The sequence below is a fragment of the Panthera onca genome, chromosome D2 (genome assembly GCF_046562875.1).
Source record: "Panthera onca isolate mPanOnc1 chromosome D2, mPanOnc1 haplotype 2, whole genome shotgun sequence".
Classification (NCBI taxonomy): domain Eukaryota; kingdom Metazoa; phylum Chordata; class Mammalia; order Carnivora; family Felidae; genus Panthera; species Panthera onca.
Window position 1 is genome coordinate 13,980,584 of NC_138349.1, and position 23,129 is coordinate 14,003,712.

The window sequence follows — 23,129 nt, forward strand, 5'->3', positions numbered from 1 at the left end:
GGCCCACAGATCGGGGCCTTTCAAGGAAGGGAGCTCCCATCTCTCCACTGGCCTGGCGCTTAGCCTCAGTGCTGGGCAGCGGGGGGCTGGATGAGAAACACTGCCGCCCTCCTCTGTCTCTGTCTCTCTCTCTCTCTTTCTCTCTCCCCGCCCCGGGAGAAAGGCCTCGGGAGTGGAGGTGAGACCGCCATGTGCCCGGCTGCAAGCGGTCTGGAGGTCTGGAGACGAATCTCTTCCTTGCTCAGCCTGCTGGGGTGGGGGTGGGGGGCCCGTCTTGGTTTAGACACCACACACTCTCACTTTTCTTAACCAAATTTTCTAGTCAAGAAAATTGATGAATAGAAGTTCTTCCCTTTGCTGTTTACCATTAGGGCCATTTCCGAGGCTTGAAGTGTTTTGTTTCTGTGTCTATGTTAATGACTTGCATCAGTTTTATTGCAGAGTGGGTCAGTGGATCTCTTTTGCTATCATTTTATTTTTTAAATTTAATTAATTTAATGTAATGTTTGAGAGAGAGCGTGTGTGTGCACACAAGCAGGGAAGGGGCAGAAGGAGAGGGAGGGAGAATCTTAAGCAGGCTCTGGTGGGGGGTGGGGTGGGGGGTGGGCTTGATCTCATGACTGACGCTGAGTGAGATCACCACCTGACCGGAAATCAAGAGGCCAGTGCTTAACCGACTGAGCCACCCAGGCACCACCACCCGCCCCCCCCCCCCCCCCCCCCCCCCCCGTGCTGTCATTTTAGAAGTTGATCTTTCTGGGTTGGTTTTTTAAGGCTTCTACAGGAGGAAGTACAGGTAGCTTGTTCAGGGAACTTGAGTGAGAAAACAGTGACATGTTTGATGGGCTAACACAAGAAAGGCTAATGAATCCTGAGGAAGGATAGTGCGGTCGGATGGGAAGATAAAACTAAGGGGTAGAAGTAGCCTGCTTTGCTGTTTGGATTTCTTTATTGGTTTGAGATACTTAAAGGCTTAGACTTCAAATTTTTGAAAACAGTGTCCTTAGAGAATGCAAATGTGTGGATTCTGTTTATTAGCTTGGTGAACAAATAGCTTTATCCCAGTGTTTAGTGTATTATTTTTAAATGGAATACATTTTTTCTGATTTTAATGTCCTTTTGTGCATAAACACTTTTAGCAAATGCTGCTAGAAGCATTAATAAACCAAATTAGATTTTATTCCATAGAACATTGAAGTCACACACCTGTGGGAAAATATTCTTGATGAATTGTAAGTTTATACATGACAAGAAAAGTTGATTCATAGAGCAGCTTTGATTTAGCTGCGTTATTATATTCAAAGTTGGTTGTGTATATAGCATAGTGATCTTTGTAATGTTTCACAGAGTGACAGTCACATGTTCTACAGGAGCCATGAGGCGTGTATGTTAAAAGCACTCCGCTACAACATTGCATTAGCATGATGAATTTAGTTCCTAATTTTTTTTTCCTATCAAAAATTTGGTGCGAGTTTGAACCAAATGACTTCAAATGCAAATTGAGGAGCTGAAGAGGACTTTCTGTTTCCCATCTAGTTCAGAAGCAGGAGAAAAGCTCAGGACATTGTTTGTGTATCTATCTGTCCCTAAAAAGATTTTCCTTTAATCCTGTTCACGGGGAAGCCATAAAACAGTGTTTCTCCCCCTATGTCAATATCTTCCCGTATGAACTATAGTAGGCTATTATTTTCTAAATGTTTATTTCATTTTTAGCATTGGATTTTTATAAATAAGCTCAACACATATTTGAGTCTTGATGGTGTGCATGAAGGGTACAAACAGTCGTGAGCGTGTCACATTTGAGATTTCAAAGCATAAATGCACAGCAATTTAAGTGACTGCAAAATAAAGAGTGAAAGCAGTGTGTGTGCTCTGCTGTGATCTAGGACCTAAAGCCGATTATGGAAAGTGTTTAGGATTTGTCTAGGCTTGCAGAAGTAGGGAAAACATCCAGTTGGTTCGAAAGACCTGAGAGCTGGAATATGCATGGTATCTTCTGGGTACTTGAGGTGACTACACTTCCTAGAAAAGAAGGTTTCTAATAGCGAAAAATGCCACTGGGAAAATAAATTGTGGTGGACCCTGCATGTGAGAAACCAAGGACTTTTGACTGTCTTTTTTGTGTGGGGTTAGTGAGAAGCACTGAAGTTTGAAGCAGACAAATGCTGGGTCCAGTAACAGTATATAAGGGGAATTGAAAACTATACGCTCCCGAGCCCAATTTTCTCTCATTTTCTTTGTCCTTTGCTTTAATGGAGGAGTATGAATTGTGTTTCAAATTAAAGATTTTAAAGGCTACAGTTCATAACTCAGCACAAGCTTCTCCGTGAAAACCAAAGTGTTAAACAATAAGCACATAGGACAAGCCTGAATTATTCATAGGTAACCGAAGTGTTATGTAATTTGGGCTTTGATGGAATCATACTAGCTTGAATCCTGGTACTGCCACCCACCATGTGACATGGAACAAATCCTTTAACCTGTGAGGCTCGCTGTTCTCATCTGGGGAGGGAAGCTAGTCTATCAGCCCTCTCAGTATTGTGAGCTTGGAAAGCTTTAGCACACTGTCTGGCAAATAGTAAACGATTCTGATGCTATCCTTGCCGTCACTGATTGTTGTTGATGTCGTTGTGATGAGTAATCGTTATCATGTGCTAATTACTATCAATTGTATTCTTTCCATGAAAAATGCATTCTGAATTTTGATCTTGTACTGTAGGGACACTCTTCCATCTAGTCCAGAAAGAATCGCTCTCCTGCCCCACCCAAGTTTCAGGGCCTAATGGGGATCTTCAGATTTTCTTGTTCTTTTTTCTAAGTGTCCTGCCTTGTCACCGAGAGCATGCCAAAAACCCAGGGGGGTCTGGGTGCCACAGAGAAGGTATCATCTGCTGCCAGTTGAGTGTGATAAGCTTTGGATTTATGGGGCACGTGCAGTTTAGGTTTTTGTTTTGTGTTGTTTTCCTACAGATAGGTTTTGTTATTATGCGTTAAGCTGTGGTGTTTCTTGTTCAAAAATTTAGACTTATCTTTACTTTTCTCAGGTTTAAGCCGTTTTTTCCATTCCAAACCTTGCAAGGATTTGAAGAAGATGAAGAAGAACATATCCATATACAACAGTGGGCACTTACCGAAGGCCGTCTCAAAGTTACATTGTTAGAATGTAGCAGGTATGTTCTTTGTTCCCTCATTGCTACATTATGGGAAAGTGTGGTGAAAATTTATGCAAGCACATTTGTGTTTGTTCCCCCATTGTGTTCATTTATGTATGAACTGTAATTCTTTGACCATGAATTTCATAAAACTAGTGCTTTCCGGCTTGCAAAAAATTTAAACCATATTTTAGAAAGTATTCTAATGGAGAGGATCATTTATTCTTCAGTAAACTTTAGATGCTTGATGCTCTGTTGGCATATTTCTAACTTCCTATTGGAGAGTTGTTATATGTATCACATATATAGTAAATGTTACATAGTATAACATTTCTGAGATTTGTTTGTGATCATTGGAAATACCCTGAAAAGTTGCAAAACCAGACTTAGAAACCCCTGTGATTCTTAAAATTTTAGAGCTGAAAGGCATCTCAGAAATAATCTTGCCCAGCTTCCTTTTTTTACTTTCCCAGCCCCATAAGTCTTAGCTATGTTCATATCCTGCTTAAACTACTTACTACGCTAACATCCTTACTTTTTTCCTCATGCCAGTTACCTGTGTCACCACCAGAATGAACTTTTTTTTTTTTTTTAATTTTTTTTTTTTTAACGTTTATTTATTTTTGAGACAGAGAGAGACGGAGCATGAACAGGGGAGGGGCAGAGAGAGAGAGAGACACAGAATCTGAAACGGGCTCCAGGCTCTGAGCTGTCAGCACAGAGCCTGATGCGGGGCTCGAACTCACGGACCGCGAGATCATGACCTGAGCCGAAGTCGGACGCTTAACCCACTGAGCCACCCAGGCGCCCCTAGAATGAGCTTTTTAAAATGCAAATCTTCCTGTCACTTTTCTACTTAAAATTCTTTAAGGGCTTCCCTGTTACTCTTAGAATATAGACGCATATCCTCGCTATGGCCCACGTGCCCCTCTTGCCTCTCTAGCTTCTTTTTCCTCCCAGCCCCTCACTCCTAGTGCCTCAGCCACACAGGCCTTTCTCAGGAAAGAGTTTGGCAAACGTTTTCTCTCAAGGGCCACATAGTAAATAGTTTAGGCTTTATGATTCACATGGTCTGTGTGGCATCTACTCAGCTCGGCCTTGTAATATGAAAGCAATCATAGATAACAGGTAAACGGATGGACGTGGTATGGCTGTGTCTCCATAAAGGTCTACAGAGGAATTTCATAATTTTCATGTATCATGACCTACTCCTCTTTTGATTTTTTTTTTTTTCCAATCATTTAAAAATGTAAAAACCGTTGGTAGTTTATAGGCAACACGAAAACAAGCAGGGGGCTGGATTTGGCCCATGGATCATAGTTCACTATTCCCTGCCATAGATATTTTAAAGAACCAAGCTTCTTGTGTTCACAGCCCACTCTATTCCAGGCCGATGGCCTTACCCCATGTTCTGCTCCCGGAAACCAGTCTTCCTTGCTGCATTTCTGTGACACTTGTTTGTACCACTTATTGGGTACTTATCACTTCTATTTTTATTTCCAGCCCATAATAAAAACAAGTGCCTGAGTACACAGTTCTGTTTTGTACCCAGTGTATTTGTGTCCTTGCTGATAGGTTAATTTTTAATATACTGGTAATATGCTAAACTTTGTTTTGTTTTACCTTGGAGTGATTCAGTATTGTACGTCATTATGTCAGAAAGTCTGGTTGCAGAGGATTTTTTTTAATCATAGAAGGACTAAATATGCTGTAGATTTTATAAAAGGGACTGCATCGTGTGGTAAAATGACACGTACATAAAAACACAGCTCTGCACAAGTCTGAGTTTTAAGTGGCTAAACTAATATGGTATAGTAAGCGTGAATATTAAATACCTAATTAAGATTTGGGCTTCTTCTACTAACGTCTGGAAGGACATTTTTCAAGTGGTCTGTGTCTAAGGAAGTTTTGGCCTGATGTTCCTTGTTTTCTTTCAGTGAATTTTCTTGTACATTTACATTTCTTATAGATTCAGAATCATAACATTGGATTACTTTTTCCAAAATAATCATAGCAACTTTCAAACATTTGAAGAGCAGTTTTGGACAAAATTTCGTGCTTCTCCTGTATCTACCTACTCATCTACCCATCCCCAGACCTGCAAAGATAGCCTTGAAGAAGATTTATTATTCATTTATTCAACATACATTTGTTTAATATGATGTAGAGGAGGTGTAATAAAGAGATACTGTGCTAGGAATTTTTACATATATATTTATTTTTAAAGTTTATTTGTTTTGAGAGAGACAGTGCAAGCCAAGGAGGGGCAGACAGAGTCCTGTAAATTCTCTTTTTTAATGTTTTTATTGTTGAGAGAGAGAGAGGGCACGTGCCTGCGTGCGGGGGGTGGGCAGAAAGAAACGGAGAGAGAGAATCCCTGACACGGGATTCGAACTCACAAACCAGGAGATTAAGACCTGAGCTGAAATCAGGAGCCTGATACTTAACTGACTGAGCCACCCCGGCACCCCTGAATTTTATTACTTTAAAAGTTTTAGGTCTCACACTGTAAAGGGAAGTTCTTTTCAGATTATCTGAAATATAGTTTTGAATTTCCCAGGTAAAACGTTGGCGGCAGAAACACAACTTTGTAAAAATTGGTTCTAACGCTTTTTGTCAGAGTTTAAAAAAAACAGTCATTCTGAATTTTTTTTTGCACTAACGCTGACTTTCAAACCACAGATGAACTAAATTGCTGTATTCGTGGCACTATTAGAAGACTAAATTATTTCCACTTAGTGTTGCAGTCATATTACGATTTTTTTAGGTTTATAATTTATTTTATAAATTCCATCTTAAAGGATTTGAGATACTTTGCAAACAAAATATAGGCCCATGTGCATTTAAATAGAAGATAAATTATATCTAAAACAACCGTATAGAGAAGAAAAGCTCAGGTTTCCGGCAGCAAAGGAAACTTGATGAACTACTTAGCTCTTATTTCGTGGTATACTGTGCGTGCTTTTCGGGGGAAGAGAAATTCTGGCACTCAAGTCTGGAGGGATTTGTCATATACATCTTTGTGTTAAGACAATGATGTAATGGATACATTTTCTTTTCTTTGGCTGGTTTTATCAACCAGTTAGTCACATTTTAAACAAACTAAGATTATAGTTGGTGAAGGCAAAACTAGGAAGTTTTGTTGTGTGAGAGCTCTGTACTCCAAAGTAGTATATTTAGGATAACCTGTCCCTAATTATAGATCGAAGGAGATTCTAATTAAGGTCAGTTCTTCCCTGAGTCACACTGTTCTAAAGTCTGTGTTTTGTCAGCAGCTTCTAAAGTGTTGTTTTGGTTTACTGGCTTCCAAAAATACATCATTTAACATTTTTTCAAGTGTTAACACAAAGACAGAAAACCACAGCAGTTGACATTCTGCTCTATACCAAGAGTCTTCCCTTATTTCCCAATTAACTATTACCAGCATGGATTCATGGATTCCTATTTCTTTCTTTACTGTCCTTCATTATTTTGGTGCTTAAATTGTCCTCTGTGGCCTCTAGGAGCCCCTCAGACTGACTGCTGTATGCTGCCTATGACATAATCCTGTCTTTTTTCTTCTTCCTCTTCTTTTTTTTTAAGGCCTTTATCACTTTGTGGTATAACAGCTCTTCTAGGTTCATTTTCTTTCTTCTCTGTCACAGTCCTGGAATCAGCTGTTTTTCCAAAGAGCCCTAGTTTCTTTTAGTAGAAAATGATAACTAAAAAATCAAGATCTGGGTGTTGGATGTATTCATTGCTACTCATCTATAACCAGAAGCCCGTTTAGCAGACAGTTAGGAAATACACATGTGTGCAGACACTTACACGTATAGAATACATACAACACATACATAATTTAGAAATCATGAATTCACCCAATTCTAGTACTTCCAATTCCGGTTCATTCTCACAGGGCTTTCCTTGTATTAGTTCTTACCCCTTTCGTATTTTTGTCCCTTGAGCCCTGGCTCCCAATAACATCAACAATTTACTCATTTGCTTAATTCTTTTTTTTTTTTTTTTTTTTTTTTTTTTTATTTTTTTATTTATTTTTGGGACAGAGAGAGACAGAGCATGAACGGGGGAGGGACAGAGAAAGAGGGAGACACAGAATCGGAAACAGGCTCCAGGCTCTGAGCCATCAGCCCAGAGCCCGACGCGGGGCTCGAACTCACGGACCGTGAGATCGTGACCTGGCTGAAGTCGGATGCTCAACCGACTGCGCCACCCAGGCGCCCCTCATTTGCTTAATTCTTTAATACATCTCAGATAGTTTCAGAATTGCTTTGTCCATACAAATAGAGAAAACATACTTACGAAAAAGAATCCAGCATTTATTTGCAGTTCTCCCCTACTTTACCCAAGATTAAGGGCATCTGGTCGAGTACTGTATTCATAAATTAGGTTAGTTTTCCCCCTTCAATGTGTTATGTTATTCATTTGAAATATGGTTGGGCTTACTTTGTTGTTGTTGTTTGCTTTTGGTTTCAGTCTCCCTCCCTCACACCGCTGCCTTTCCATCCTTATTGATTCTTATTTTAATATGTATAGCATTCACATGCTTCCAAAATTCAAAACTATACAAAAACATATACAGATAGTCCTTACTCAGCATGGAACTGTGTTAACCAAAACCTTGCATATCAGAACAGTGGAAAGTGGGGACACCGTTCTCACGTGCAGTAGTAACTCAAAGTAAGGACTGCCTGTGTGTATAGTCATTCAGATCTTCTGTATCTTTCCTGATTTTTTTGGTCTAGTTCTATCAATTACTGAGTGAAAAGTGTATTTAAATTTTCAACCATGACTATGAATTTCTCTCTTTTTTGTAGTTTCATTATTACATGCATATGTCTTCTTGATATATGGACGCTTTTACCATTGTGAAGGGCCCCTTTTTGTCTCACAGTATTTCTTGTCTTGATACTTACTTTGTTTAATATTGATAAAGCTGCTACAGTTTTCTTATGTTTATTGTTTGCATGGTTTCTATGTTTTTTTCAATAACCTTTTACTTTAAGTCTTTCTGTGTCTTTATATTTAAATATATATTACAAACGGTTCTTTTATGTGTAGTCTGACCATCTCTGCCTTTTCTTTGGAGTATTTAGTTCATTTATGCTTAATGTAATTATTAAGTTGTATTTCGGTCTGTCATTTTGTCCTTTAGTTTTTCTCTCATCTGTTGGTTTGGTTTGTTTCTTTTGGCTTTTTGTTTTTTGGCTTTTTTTGCTCCTCTGCCCCTTCTTTCTATTTTTCCTGTTTTATGAATCACATATTTTTAGAATTTAGACTTGACGCAGACCTTCAGTTGTCAAAAAACACAGCATCTATAGAAAGCACAATAAAGTGAAGCATTATTATGAAAGCAGATATGCTTGTATTAGGGGAGGCAGCTTCAAGGTGACATTTTGATGTCCATGTTGTATAGTAAAATGTTTAGTTCTTCTGTAGAGAAGGCTGTTAACATTATGGAATTTGAAATTCAGTCTGTTTGAGAAGTTACAACCACAAAGTATTTCTAGCTTGCATTGATTGTCAACCTTTTCATTTAGGTTAGTATTGTTTGATTCTGTTCACTTGTTTATTTTTCACTCTAGTGTTAACTGGTTTTTGTTTGTTTTAATTTTTTAATATTTATTTATATTTGAGAGAGAAAGAGCATGTGAGTGGGGAAGGGGCAGAGAGACAGAGGCAAAATCTGAAGTAGGCTCCAGGGTCTGAACTGCCAGCTGTCAGCACAGAGCCTGATGTGGGGCTCGAACTCATGAGCAGTGAGATCATGACCTGAGCCACCCAGGTACGCCAAGTGTTAAAACTGTTTTTTGTTTTTTGGTTTTTTTAAATCTTTCTAGGGCGGCTGGGTGGCTTAGTCAGTTAAGCTTCCGACCTTGGCTCAGGTCATGATCTCATGGTTTGTGGATTCGAGCCTCGTGTCAGGCTCTGTGCTGACAGCTCAGAGTCTGGAGCCTGCTTTGGATTCTGTCTGTCTGTCTGTCTGTCTCTCTCTCTCTCTCTCTTTCTCTCTCTCAAAATAAAGATTGTCTCTTAAAAAATCTTTCTGAAACAAATAAGGCTAAGTATTAACTTTTTATTTCCTGAGTAGTTGATAAATGGGTGTTGTTATATTATCTGCATTTACTTGTTTGACATTTTATCTCTTTTAAAAAGGGAAAATGTGTAGCTAAATTTGAAGATACTTTTTGGAACATGACTCTGCAAATACTTATATTATTAATAGTATTTATTATGTGTAATATATAATATATAGTAGGCACTTTGCATTCATTATTTCCAACCCTCGGATATCTTTACAGGATTACTATTATTCTATCTACTTTCTAGATGATTAAGATCTATAGGTTACTTGCCCATCACATCCTGGCTAGAATTGGAATCTAAGTTTGTCTGACTCCAAAATCCCTCATTCTTTCTATTTTCTTTGTAACTTAAAAAAAAAAAAAAATCTTACCAAGGAAAACTGGTTCTGAAATTCTTCATGTTATGTTAGAAGTATACAAAGTTTGGATTTGAGGGCAAGTCATTATTTTTTAAATGTTACCTTTTCAAGAAGATGTTGGGACAGAATTGTGTACTAATAATGAAGTATCATTTAGATGAAGGCTGAAATCTTTTCCTTCATGGGAGGAGAGATCAGAAGAAATTAGCTCAAATATGAGAACTTAAATTTGTGTAAGTGGCTGTTGAAAAATGGAAAGAATTTCTTGGAACTGTCGCTGAATATGATTCCTAGAGGTCTTTAAAGCTGTATATGTCTATAACTATAAAGGTCTGTGAATTTGACATAACCCCACCAAATGAATCCGATTCCTACAGAGATCTTGAGACTATCCCTGTATTTATTAGCTGCTAAAGTTCCTCTAGGGGGAAAAGAAAAAAAATCTTTTCTTAGTTTCTGTACATTTCTCTAGGGTAGAGTTAAATAATCCTCCCTATAATTAGGTTGCTTTTAACTAGAAGCAGACTTTCCAGAAGATTCCAGATTTGGAATTTATCTTTGAGATAAATTCCTGTGTTTCTTTTCTTCCCCCACCTCCTCTTCCCTAAGGTTATTGTGTCAGAAAATAGTACCGTTTCTTTTGGAACTGTATATATTTGCTGCTGTTTCATACAGCAAACATAGCTATTTTATTTCCTCTGATGTCTGAATTATAAAGGAATTTAAGAAAATTAAATAGGAACTAGCTGACCTAAAACCAAAACTCTGGTTTAAAAGGCCAAACTCCAGAATGTTTTAAATGTGATGCTGGGTATGCTCTTTACTTATATATGATACCGTCAACAAAACTGAAGTGAACTGTAAAATGAACTGTGGTCAGAAAATAGAATTCAAAAGAAGATCATGAATTTGATTGAATTTTCCCTCTCTTTGTACCATTATGCCATAACTGTCAATCACTGCTTCTAGTGTTTTTTTATTTATAGAAAAATATTTTCCCCCTTTTTTCTGTCAAAATTTCTTGAATTCATTAATCTCACATTTATGTGGCCCAGACTTTCATTCACTCGCTGTGTGATCTCGGGTAAATTACCCAACTTCTCTGTGCCTCAGTTTTTTAATCTGTAAATTAGGGTAATAATAGTGCCTGTTTCATAGAGTAATTGTGAAAACTGAGTGAAATAATAAACGTAGAGGCTTTTAGCCCTGCCCTACAGTAATCGTGAGCTGCCACCACCGCTCCCAGTCCTTCTGTCGCTGCTGCCTTCACTTTGTGTCCACACTGCGGTGAATACAGAAAAGTGGCAAGTCCAGTGCCCGAACTCTTGAAACTTGAAATGCAGGTGGGGCTAACAGACAAATACATAAACAAGCCAACTGCACAAGGCTGTCTTACTTGAAAGGAGGCTTAGCGAATACGTACTATAGAGATTTAGTGCAAGGAGAAAGTATTTTGGAGCTGAAAGTGCTATGGAAAACTTCGTGGATAAGAGGTGTGTCTTCCAAGATGGGCAGACAGACCGGTGGTAGATTTGAGTAACAGCCAATATGATAATGTAGGCAGTTAGAAAAAGAGCCAATAAGACAAAAGTGAGAATTTGTAAAGTATTTTCAGGACCTGTCTGGGTGAAATACAGATGTTTACGTGAAAAATCAGAGCCAGGTTCGCTAGCAAAGTAAGTCCAAGGTAGTTATCCTTTAATCAGAGGGCAGTTACGGAAGGTGTCTGAAAGTGACATTAAGAAGTGCTGTGTTGAGAAGATTGCTGTTTATGAGGCAGATTGCAGAGAGAAAGAGGGAGGTTGAAGCCCCAGAGACTACGTAGTGTTCTAGGTCAAAGGTGATGAGGTACACACTTGAAAGGTCTGTATCTGTAGGGACAGAAAGAAAAGCACGAATAGAATAACTGGGACAGGGTTTCTTGAGTGGCCGAATATGTGGATTCGGGCGGGGGAGGCAAAGGACTGTTAGGATTATGGTATCATTGACTTTGATTTGGTCATCAAGTATTGATTATTTTTTGGACATCGGAGGTTATGAACAACAAGACATAGCTTCTGCCTTTCAGGACAAGTGGGAGTAATCGATGTGTTTGTTTCAGAGGGTAATGAATGCGACTTTATAGACCTTTAGCAGTAGGGCATGGTTAGATTTCCCTGTAGAAAAGTGTCCTGTAAACTTGGGGTTGTAGAAGCAAAACGGGAGAAGAACAAGGACTAGACATTAGATTTGGAAGTCTTTGTCACAGACAGGAGAGTTGAGTTCTAAGTAGGATGGTTTTGTGGGGAAGTGAGGAGGTAGTAAAGGCAGGTAAGCACATATAGGAGGAGGTCAGCTAAGTTTGATTCTTTTCGCAACCTGTGAGTTGATATTTGACTCCCTATCAGTGCAAGACTCTTTTCAAATTAAGCTTAATCATTTAAAAAAAAAATTTGGGGGGGGGGGTGCCTGGGTGGCTCAGTCAGTTAAGCGTCTGACTTCAGCTCAGGTCATGATCTCATGGTTTATGAGTTCGAGCCCCACATCAGGCTCTGTGCTGACAGCTCAGAGCCTGGAGCCTGCTGCAGATCCTGTGTCTCCCTCGCTGTCTGCCCCTACCCCGCTCACGCTCTCTCTCTCTCTCTCTCTCTCTCTCTCAAAACTGAATAAACGGTAAAAAAAAAAAAAAATTAAAAAAAAATTTTTGTTTTTCACTTTTGCTGTAAAAATGAGGTTCTTATAGAAGGGCACATTAGGAATTACTTTTCTTTTGGTCTTGAGTGCTGTAAATTCTCTTTTTTGATAGGTGGTGTTTGTGTTTATATTTAAAAATTTTTTTTTAACGTTTATTTATTTTTGAGACAGAGAGGGACAGAGCAAGAACGGGGGAGGGTCAGAGAGAGGGAGACACAGAATCTGAAACAGGCTCCAGGTTCTGAGCCATCAGCCCAGAGCCCGACGCGGGGCTCGAACTCACGGACCGCGAGATCGTGACCTGAGGTGAAGTCGGACGCTTAACCGACTGAGCCACCCAGGCGCCCCATGTGTTTATATTTAACATGAGGTTGCAGTATACCTTTGCCTTTAAAAAAAAATAAACATTTTGAACTTGGAAAGAGCTTTCATAGAGCTAATAATAGTTCTTTCAGGGGACAGAGGGGTCTAAAGGCAGTTTCCTTTGCCATTTTGTTCAGCAATATGGACTCTTCCTTCCCCCTTTCCAAGTAGTATAGTAAAAAGTTTTTGTACCGTTTATTCCTTATTCAGCATCTATTGAGTGTTCATTTGACTCAAAATATGTATTAGCCAGTGATTGTTACTACTTGTTTCTGGTGATTATATAATTTGAATGGAAAGCCTTTGTTTAACTCAAGATTGAATTGTGTATGCATAGGCATGTAGAATGAAAATTGTTTTAGTGTTTTTTAAATGTTCTGCTTAAACGAAAGCGAATGCTTTCTGCGTTCACCTAACTTGGCTGGTACTTGTGTTTCCGGTAATTTCCAGGAAAATTTCCAGGATTTCTAGGAAATCCTTCCTGGCATTGCTCCAGAAATTTACAAGTTTTTCCAAATCTCAAGAGATACCAGTCAAGAAGTCAGGAAAAGGGGGAAAACGTTAAGCTTAACATTCAACATAGAGTCATTACAGACTGAAGGAATCCAGATTACACATCACAAGCAGGCACAGGCAACACTGACGTAGGAACTGTGTCCTGGGGGCCAGATGCGGAGCTTTAGGGAGGAAACATCATGGTCTAAGCAGGCGGTCTTGGGTGTGGCTTTTGCCTTGTCTTGTAACTGGGAGTGTTCTTGCAAACAAATATTAATAAATTTGTGTACATACTATACTTTATACAAACTAAGAAATAATATCTTTTTTGGTTCAAGAAATAACAAGTTTTCTAAACAAAATAAATCCTTAAATTGACAGTATGACATGTGTTCTGTTAACTTTTCTGGGAGAAACTAAAGTTACTTTGTTAGAGTACTTATGTTTGCTGGCTTTTTCCAATATTTGAATATTGACCATAGGCTACAGTTCTTTGTAAAGTGCTTTGATGGAATAAGACGTGAATGTAGGATGTTCTGACACAGAATCAGAAATTGATCTAAAATCAGGATTAATAAAAGCCGTATCCATTTCAATGGCAAAACCAGGTTCTGGGCAATCAAAATTTTTCCATTATTAAAAAGAGAAAGTTATCTGAAGCAAAATGTACCCTAACATCCAACCTGCAAGTGTTTTTGGAAGTACTTTTAACAGTTGGACCAGTTGACAGCAATGCAAAATGAAAGTTTTCTGTGCCTGGAATATTTGTCACAAAACAAAGATCAAGGTCATCAGGGCGATTTGGGTGCCTGAGTGGCTCAGTCAGCTAAGCATCCAGTTCTTGATCTCAGCTCAGGGTGTGATCTGGCAGTTTGTGAGTTCGAGCCTCACAGCAGGCTCTGCACTGACAGCATGGCTGGAGCCTGCCTCCTGCTTTCTCTTTCCTTCTCTCTCCCTCAAAATAAGCGAATGAATGAATGAATGAATACCTTTAAAAAAAAACATTGTCAGGGCAGTTAATGCTTTGTGTACCTTCAAATGTCATTGTTAAGAAAAACTATTAAATGTTAAATATTTGTGGTACCTCAGTATTTGGAACGATTTTCATTTGGAATATATTTTGTTTCAAGGTACCCTTTTAATATTTTCTGTTCTTGAATATCAGGTAAAAATCATGCTTACATTTTATTGAAATACGTAATCTTGTCACAACATATTGACGCATAGTAATGATAAACCAAGTATTTATTACATCTTTTTGAAACAAATGTGTAAAACTTTTAGTGTAACCCTACCGATTTGCTATCGTTATGATCACACGTTATTCTTTTTTTCTTTAATCAGTTTTATTAAGACATAATTCACATACCATACGATCCATCCGTGCAGGGTGTACGATTTGTTGTGTTCTAGTACATTCACAGGGTTGTGCAACCGTCATCATGATCCATGATCCGATTTTAGAATATTTTTGTCCCTCCTACAGAAACCCCATATACACAGTAGGAGCCAGTCCCTGTTCCCCACTAGTCCTCCTCCCCCAGCCCCAAGTAACCACTAATTTACTTTGTCTCTTCATTTGCCTACTCCAAACATTCCATATAAATGTGGAATCATACAGTATATGGTCTTTTGTGACTGGCTTCGTTCACGTAGCATCTTTTCGAGGTTCATGCGAATCGGAGCATGTATCATTACTTAATTTCCTCTTATTGCCAAATAATATTTCATTGTGTGTATATGCCACGTTTTATTTACCTCTCCTTAGTTGATGGGCCTGAAGGGTTGTTTTCATGGTTTGATTATTATGAATGATGCTGCTGTGAACATACATGTTAAGTTTTTGTGTGAATGTCTGATTTCATTTCCCAGGAGTGGAATTATTGGGTCATATGTTAACTTTTTAAGGAGCTGACGAACTGTTTTTCAAAGTGGCTGCACCATTTTACATTCCCTCCAGCAAAGTATAGAGATTCATTTCTCTACATCCTCACCAGTACTCGTTGTCTCCTTTTTTTACTAGCCATCTAGTGAGTGCGGAGTGGCATTTCTCCGTGGCTGTGATTTGCATTTCCCTGGTGGCTAATGCTGTCGAGCCTATTTTCATGTGCTTATTGGCTCTTTGCATATCTTGTTTGGAGAAATGTCAATTTTAAATTGGGTTATACTAGACCCATATGAGACACACAGTTTGCAGATATTTTCTCCCATTCTGTGAACTGTCTTCTCACTTACTTGGTCATGTCCTTTGAAGTACAAAAATTTTAATTTCATTGAAGTCCGATTTATCTTATTTTTTTTTTTTTTCGGTACTTGTGCTTTTGCTGTCCCATCTTAAGAAACCGTTGTCCAAATCAAGGTCACAAAGATTTGTTTTTATGTTTTCTTCTCTTACATTTAAGTCCGTAACTCATTTTGAATTAATACGTTTTGTGTTATTTTTTTTTAATGTTAAAAAGGTGTTATGAAAAATACAAAAATAGGAAAAAAGTTCCGTGCTTTCAGGGATGGATTCTGAGAATTGCTTTATCGTTCCCGAATCCTGAAGACTAGTATCTTTTGGGAATTTGGGAGCATTGGCTGGTGCATAAGCCTTCTTGCGTGACCAGAAAGGCCCGTAGGTAGTTTGCTCTTTTGAACAGATGGTGGCAGCAGAGCTGCTTTTTGTAAACTCCGTGTTTTATAATTATGAATCTTCGTGATGTTTTTGGCAGTAGGTTGTCAAGCACCATTAAATATCCATTTAAGGTTAAAAACTATTCAAGTGTAGAGATTTCTTTTCCCACGAGTGTATTCGGACTTTTTAGTTTATGAAGCCGGTTTGTGAGGTATGGACATGATTTGCTCAAAGTCTCCAGCCTTAGGACACAATTTTCTCCTATTACTCTAATGTGAGTTTTTTGTAAGTTAATTGAAAAAAAATTTTTTAATCTTATTTTTGACACACACACACACACACACACACACACACACACACAGAATCCGAATCAGGCTCTAGGCTCTGAGTTGTCAGCACAGAGCCCAACACGGGGCTCGAACTCACAAGCTGTGAGATCATGACCTGAGCCGAAATCAAGAGTCAGACACTCAACCAACCGAGTGCCCATCTAATGTGTTTTATCTACTTTTAAAAATGATTATCTCATTTCTACCCCCATGATCTTTGTGTAGACATAAAGTAACAGAGTAGCAGTCAAATGTTGATTAATTCTAAAGCTGTTCTGAAGCTTACTCCTGAAACACATTGGCAGACTTATGTTCTGCCTTAGAAGATAGGTAATATGGAAGCTAGACATCTGGGTAATATTTTTTTCCTTTAGTGGTAAAACTGCTTTATGTCATCTCAAGTTTGGACCTGAGATTTCCTTTTTAGATCTGAATATTAAACAGTAAAATTAGGCGATTCACTTATTCCTTGACAATTATTTTCAAGTTAATAGAAATAGCAAACACTTCATCGAACACTTACTGTTTGCTAGGTGCTGTACTGAATGCTTTGGCACGCGTTGTCTTCTTCTGTTCTCACGACAGCTCTAAGTGGTATTATTTTTGCCCTGAATTTTTCAGAGAAAGAGACGGGTTTTGAGAAGGTGAATAATTTGCCTAAAGTCATGTTAGTAGACAGAGAAGTGTGTGGGTATGTTCATAAGCAACTATGTTGTACTATTTTATGTGTGTGTAATTTTTACAGAGGTGGTATCGTACTATATGAGTCACTCCCTAACTTGTTTTTTAAATTCAACGGTCAGATTTGAAGGTCTGTAGCTTCTGCTACTATGTATAGATGTCTGGTCAGTTTGTTCACCTCGTGAATATCTGCGATTTTTCTGTCTGATCTAGCTGCTGAGAAAAGCTTGTCCTGAATTTCACCTAGTTTTAGCTTTACTTCCCTTTTCCACTAGAGGGTGTGCTAAGTGTTTGACTTAATTTTTTTTTCTGTTACCAAAATTATAAGTAGTAATGGAGTAACTTGCTACTTCTTGGTATAATCAGAAAGAAACTTTTATCTCATAGAACTGGTGTAATAGTCTCCTTGTTTTATTTTTATCCTGCAGGTTACTCATTTTTGGATCCTATGACAGAGAGGCAAATATTCACTGTACGCTTGAGTTGAGCAGTGGTGTCTGGGAAGAAAAACAGAGGAGTTCTATTAAGACGGTAAAGTGGATTTGCATAGTTTTACATCTTCATAAAGTTTGTGTTTTCTAAGTATGCTTTTAATAATGTTTCTCTGTCCCTAGACTTATTTTTGGTTATGTGCAAATAAGTATGAACAGCTCATATTTGTCTTGTTGCAGTACACATCGGTGATAAAATGAATCACATAAAACTGTAGTACTCAGATCACTTGCTCGCATAAGAAACCTAGGCTCATTTTACTTCTAGAACTTTCAAACTGTTTCACAGGGGTGGAATTAGAATAATTCTAAGCCTCTTAGCAGTAAATTTAGAGCATTCTTTCATTCAATAGATGCTCTATGAATGCTTACTTTCTACTAGGCACTGTGTGCTGAGGAAACAGTTCAAATTAAGAAAAGACCCTGTTTTGTGGTGCTAATATGGGGTAGAGGTTTGGCAGGATGGTTAGAAGAGGGGAGAGGTGAACTACGTGTTTAGGATGGAGGTAGAAATGACAATAAATGGGGAGGCCAAAGACATGAACAAGGTAATTTCCAGAGATGGACAGATACTATGAAGAAAATGGGGTTGTGACAAAGGAGATTCTTTAGGGAAAACCTCTAAAAAGATGACACTGACACAGGATGTTCATTCAGACAGAATTTCAGATAAGCAGTGAATAATTTTTTGTTGTTGTTAAAAGTATTCCCCCGGTTTTTATATGCTAAATCTGACAACCCGACACTGGAGATGGGGCCTGAATCATGAAGAGGAGCAAGCCACGTGGAGTTTGGGGGTTGAGGGAGTGCACTCGAAGGCATTTCCAGCAAAGGGAACAGCCAGCGTGTGAAGGCAGGTGGCACACGCTTGGTGTGTGTGAGGACAGAAGCCAGTGTCTCTGGAGCGTGGTACGTGAGGTAGAGTCATGCGTCATCTCGTAAGGAGTTTGAATTTCATTATTTGTGGTGGGAGAGTTTTCAGAGGACAAGTGACGTGATCTTGTGTACATTTTGTACAAAATGTTCCGCTTGTGTAGACCAAGGATTGGAGGAGGATAAGAGTGCACCTAAAGAGAGATCCGTTAGGAGGTGTTTAGGGAAGTGATGTTTACTTTAACCAGGTGGTAGCTGAGGAGATAGAAAAGAATGGATTTGATAGACTTGTGGTGTATGAAGGACTTAGAGTTCTGGTCTCTTTTTTTATTTAAAAAAAAAGTTACCTAAATTGCAAGACTGAAAAGGCTTTTAAAATATTTTAAATGTTAGAATTAAAGATAAACAAAAATAGTGCTTTACTCTCGACATGTTTTAATTGGACGTGTTAGATTCTTTGGGTTCTTAAATGAATAAAAATTGTCACTAGTTATTGGTTAATTTGTTTCTAAAATGAGTTGGTATTTTCTGATATTCTGAATAGCAGTTTTAATAGCAATTATTATGTGCTGCTTGCAATTTGCATAAATCTAGTCTATTAAAGATTTAGAGCATTTATCAAAATGTTGTCTACAGAATTTCTTTATTAAGCCCCTGAAGTTACACAATGGAAACAGAATTCCAGAATGTTATGGCTATAATCAGGGCAGGGTTGTTGGGGTGGGCGAGTCTCTTCCCTAAGGGAACCACAGCCTTTATTTATTTATTTTTTTTAAGCAGTTTATTTAATTTACTAAGCATATATTGAAATATTATGGGCTTGGTAATAATAAAATTCCAAGAGTGCTGCTTGAAACCCCAAACCTCTCTGGAATTACTTTTAGTGTTTTGAAAGCCAAGATCCATTTAGCACATCAATAGTTTTTTGCAGGAATAAATTATAGTTCTGTTCTTTAAAGGTGTGCTTATATATTTAGTTGTTTCTATTAAATTTAACTCTTGGTGGCAATATAGACAATCCTGTGATTATTTTTTGTAGCCAGTATTTGGGAAAACTGTTTCTCTACTATGTCTTCATTATGGTGAAGAAATACTTTTGAACTATGCTACCTAACTTTTATAATAGTAGTAATGGGTTTTGGTTTTCCTAGAATAATGTTATTCTTTGTAGCATTTTAAAAAATAGTCACAGTTCTCAATTTTTTAAATAGATCTATAAGCATATTTTCATGCTCTTGAAGAATGTGACTTTTAGTGGTAATGTGATATTCTTTGGACGTTCTTTTGACCTTAAATTGTTTCTCATTTCTTTCTGTAATAACTGTCGTGAATGTCCTTACATAAAAATTGAGTAGTATGAAATCCTTTTGGAATAACTAGAGTGATTTTGGTCAGGGTGGGAAAATAGGGAGGAGTAAATCGGGAAGAGGAGGATGGGCCACAGAGTGTGAATTTATGAAAGTGGTAGGGAGCTATTGAAGATTCTGAGCCTGGGAATTACATGGTCAAAATAGTGGTTTTGAAGAAAGTCTCCCATTTCTTTGACGGTTGTTCATACCCTAGCTTTTCTTCTAAGTTACTTCTCAAACAATGTGAAGCAACTCCTCAGGAATAAAATAACCAGTTCTGAATTACATGAATACATGGAAAAGCATTATTGTTTTATACAGGTATGAAATGGTCATAATTTGCCATTGCTGTTGGCATTTTCAGTTTCCTTTATTATATTTGCAAAGATATGAGATTAGACATCTTTAATATTTTACAGCAAAGGTTGGTGAGACTTTAATCTTGAGTTATAATTTTAGGGCTTTATATATGTCATAGGTAGTTTTGGAGAAAGAATTCCAGGTTCTAATTACATCTGGTGTTGAAAGTGTCAGCAGCAGTTAAGTGTCTCCAGGCATTAAATTACATATGTCTGAATTTAATAACTCTGGGGAGGAGAATTTATTGTGTTCTTCATAAAACATTGCAGAATAGGATTAGATAATTGGCAATATATTGCAAATTGGGATAGAAAAAAGAATATCAGTAAAAAATAAGTATGTGAAAGTATTTGATGAGTTTGGAAGCTATTTTTGTATAAATACAGTTTTCAGGTTTAAATTAGTTAAAAAACATTTTTTTTTAACATTTATTCATTATTTTTGAGAGACAGAGACAACGAGAGCAAGGGAAGGACGGAGAGAGAGGGAGACACAAAATCCCAAGCAGGCTCCAGGCTCCGAGCCGTCAGCACAGAGCCTGACGCGAAGCTTGAACTCAACGAACCGTGAGGTCATGACCTGAGCCGAAGTCAGACGCTTAACCAGCTGAGCCACCCACGTACCTCTAAATTCGTTTTTTAAATGTTGAAATGGGTTCAGTGAAGTGATCCACTAGTTTGAGTGAAAATGTAGAAAGAAAGAAAAACTAATTCTTTCCATATTTTAAACGTGTCTGTGAGTCTTTAAAGCATTATATGTACCTTATCATGTTGCTGATAGTGGCAGATCATTAATAATAATGCTACACGAATTCTTTAGATTTGTAGGGTTTGCACAAGTGTTGGGAGGTACAGATGAACAGTTTTAATGTATTAGCTGCAAGTATTCGCGAAAGCAAACGAATAGTGGCTTAAGCAAGAACAAGACTTGCCTCGTGTGCCAGGCTGTAAGAACAGAGCCCAGCTCTTAGCTGGCTTCCTCCCCCATCAGGCTTAGCGTGGGATTTTTGTCCTCATGGCTGTAAGATGTCTAGTGCACCCTAGGGATCCACCCTTCAAGGAAAAGGGTGAGGCCTGAAGCCTGCCGAAGGTACATATCAGCCACGTTTTGTCCTTTTTAAATGCTTTCCTGGAAGCTCCTCCCAAGGACTTCCACTTAAATCTCATTGCTAGAACTGAGTCACGTGTTGTCCCCAGCAGCAGGGAAGTATGGCCAATCATTGTTTTTTAGCCTTTTAGAAGTAGAAGTCCAGGGTAAAGGGTTATGAATGTATTTTATGTGCCCAGTCCATAGTCTGACCATAAAAAAATGTTCACATCTGTCTGAGGACTTTTTTTTTAAGGGACTTTTTCTTATATTGGGATAGAAGTGCATAATTAAAAAGAATATGGGTTTCTTCCTGTTTTGATAGGGGCAGGGAATTAGAAAAGAATCTTCTGGGTCCCTGAAGGTTCAGTAGGATGGACAGAAGAGAGATATTGGAATGGTCACGTGTTCAGCATAAATAGAAGCACTTCATGCCTTACATGGCGCAATATGCAGGTAACAGGGAACTGTGGTTGAAGGCATTAGGAGATGTCATGCTATTTTAGATCTGCCTGAAAAATAAGAAGTAATAAGTCCCTAAAGAGCTTTCAGCTAACAGTTGGGGAGAATCCGTAAGTGATCATTTGGAACTCTTAATCGCAACGAGTATGTTCCCTTCGGAGCAACGTGGTGTCAACGGGCAGCTTGTATTCGGTGGCTGCTGTGAGGAAGACCTTAGATCGGGTCAGCCACACCCCAGGTTATGAAAGAGGATTTCGCCTCCTAGACTCTAGGCTTTATCTCTCCGTTTGACTTGGGTGATACCTTTCCTCCTCTCCACTGCTACTTCCCAATCAAAACCTCATTTTTTTAAAGGATCTGATTTTGAAAGATCGGTTATATCAGGTCCCCTCAATTTTCTTTTTAAACACACCCTTATAATTAAAGAGACATTTGAGGAAATGATTCCTACTTTCAAAAAACTGTCAGTGTAAGAAAGGAGGCATAGGAACCAAATATGTAACATGAGTCTATGAAATACTTTTCTCATACACAAAGAGCCAAAGCGTTTTGCCTGTAGGATCTATACTTGTTGCGTTAAATCCCACTGCCCCTAACAAGAACTGAAGCGAGTGGTAGTCTAATAACTAGAAGACAGTTTGGGAGTGGCGGTAGTGGAATCAGTTTAGAACAGAGAAGGAGAGCTCTGGAACTGTAGGGAGATGGGATTTGAATGAAAGGACTTTCCTAATAAGATCAGCCATGCTTAGTTGCTGCCCAAGAACTGAACCTGACTCAGAGGCAATCTCTTTTAGAGCCCAGTGAGTCTCCTTATACCTCCAGAGTAAAGGTTAGGGCAACTGAATACAAGAAACACATGGTGGAAGGCAGGTAATCAGTCGGAAGAAAGTGTGATAATATACAAGGAACTCATTCCCTAGGGATAGGGATTAGATTAGAGTCTAATATTACAATGCTAAACAAGCATATAGAAGAAATGGAAACAGTAAATGCATTTCAACTTTCAGAATGAATTTATTTATTTATTTATTTATTTATTTATTTATTTATTTATGTTGAGAGAGACAGCACAAGTGAGGGAGGGGCGGAGAGAGAGAGAGAAGAAGGAGGAGGAGGAGGAAGAAGAGGAGGAGAGAGAGAATCCCAAGCAGGCTCCATGCTGCCAGTGCAGAGCCCGATGCAGGGCTTGAACACAGGAACCGTGAGATCCTGACCTGAGCCAAAACCAAGAGTCGGACGTGTAACCAACCAACTGAGCCACCCAGGGGACCCTTCAGAATTTTTTTGATGAAGAGCCATACAGAAGGTTCCCATATAATTTTATTAGTAGGAGAATATTTTGTCACAGAGCTGCCTTGTGAGTAGGGATGACCAGGTGTAATACCCTGAATGGTTGAGTCCAGAACTTTGGTCAGTTTTCACCAATGATCTGAAACCGCGCTATCCAAGAGAAATGTACACCATTTAGGTGATTTTAAATTTTCTTATAGCCACATTTTAAAAAGTAAATATAGGGGCACCTGGGTGGCTCAGTTGGTTAAGTGTCCAACTTCAACTCAGGTCATGATTTCATGGTTTGTGAGTTCAAGCCCTGCATTGGGCCCTACGCTGACAGTGCAGAGCCTACTTGGGATTCATTCTCTCTCTCTCTCTCTCTCTCTCTCTCTCTCTCTCTCTCTCCCTCTCCCTCCCCCCCCCCCGTCTCTCTCTGCCCCTCCCCCATTTGCATGCATGCTTTCTCTCTAAATAAATAAAT

General features: G+C 38.6%; 1 protein-coding gene across 1 annotated transcript in view; it reads left to right on the forward strand.

The window, feature by feature from the left end:
- Nucleotides 1–23,129, forward strand: part of PDZD8 (PDZ domain containing 8) — a 71,499-nt gene that overhangs the window by 22,130 nt on the left and 26,240 nt on the right. Inside the window, exons 2-3 of the mRNA XM_060641379.3 lie at nt 3,045–3,170; nt 17,181–17,283. Coding sequence (XP_060497362.3) covers nt 3,045–3,170; nt 17,181–17,283 — 229 coding nt within the window. The remainder of the gene's footprint in view (nt 1–3,044; nt 3,171–17,180; nt 17,284–23,129) is intronic.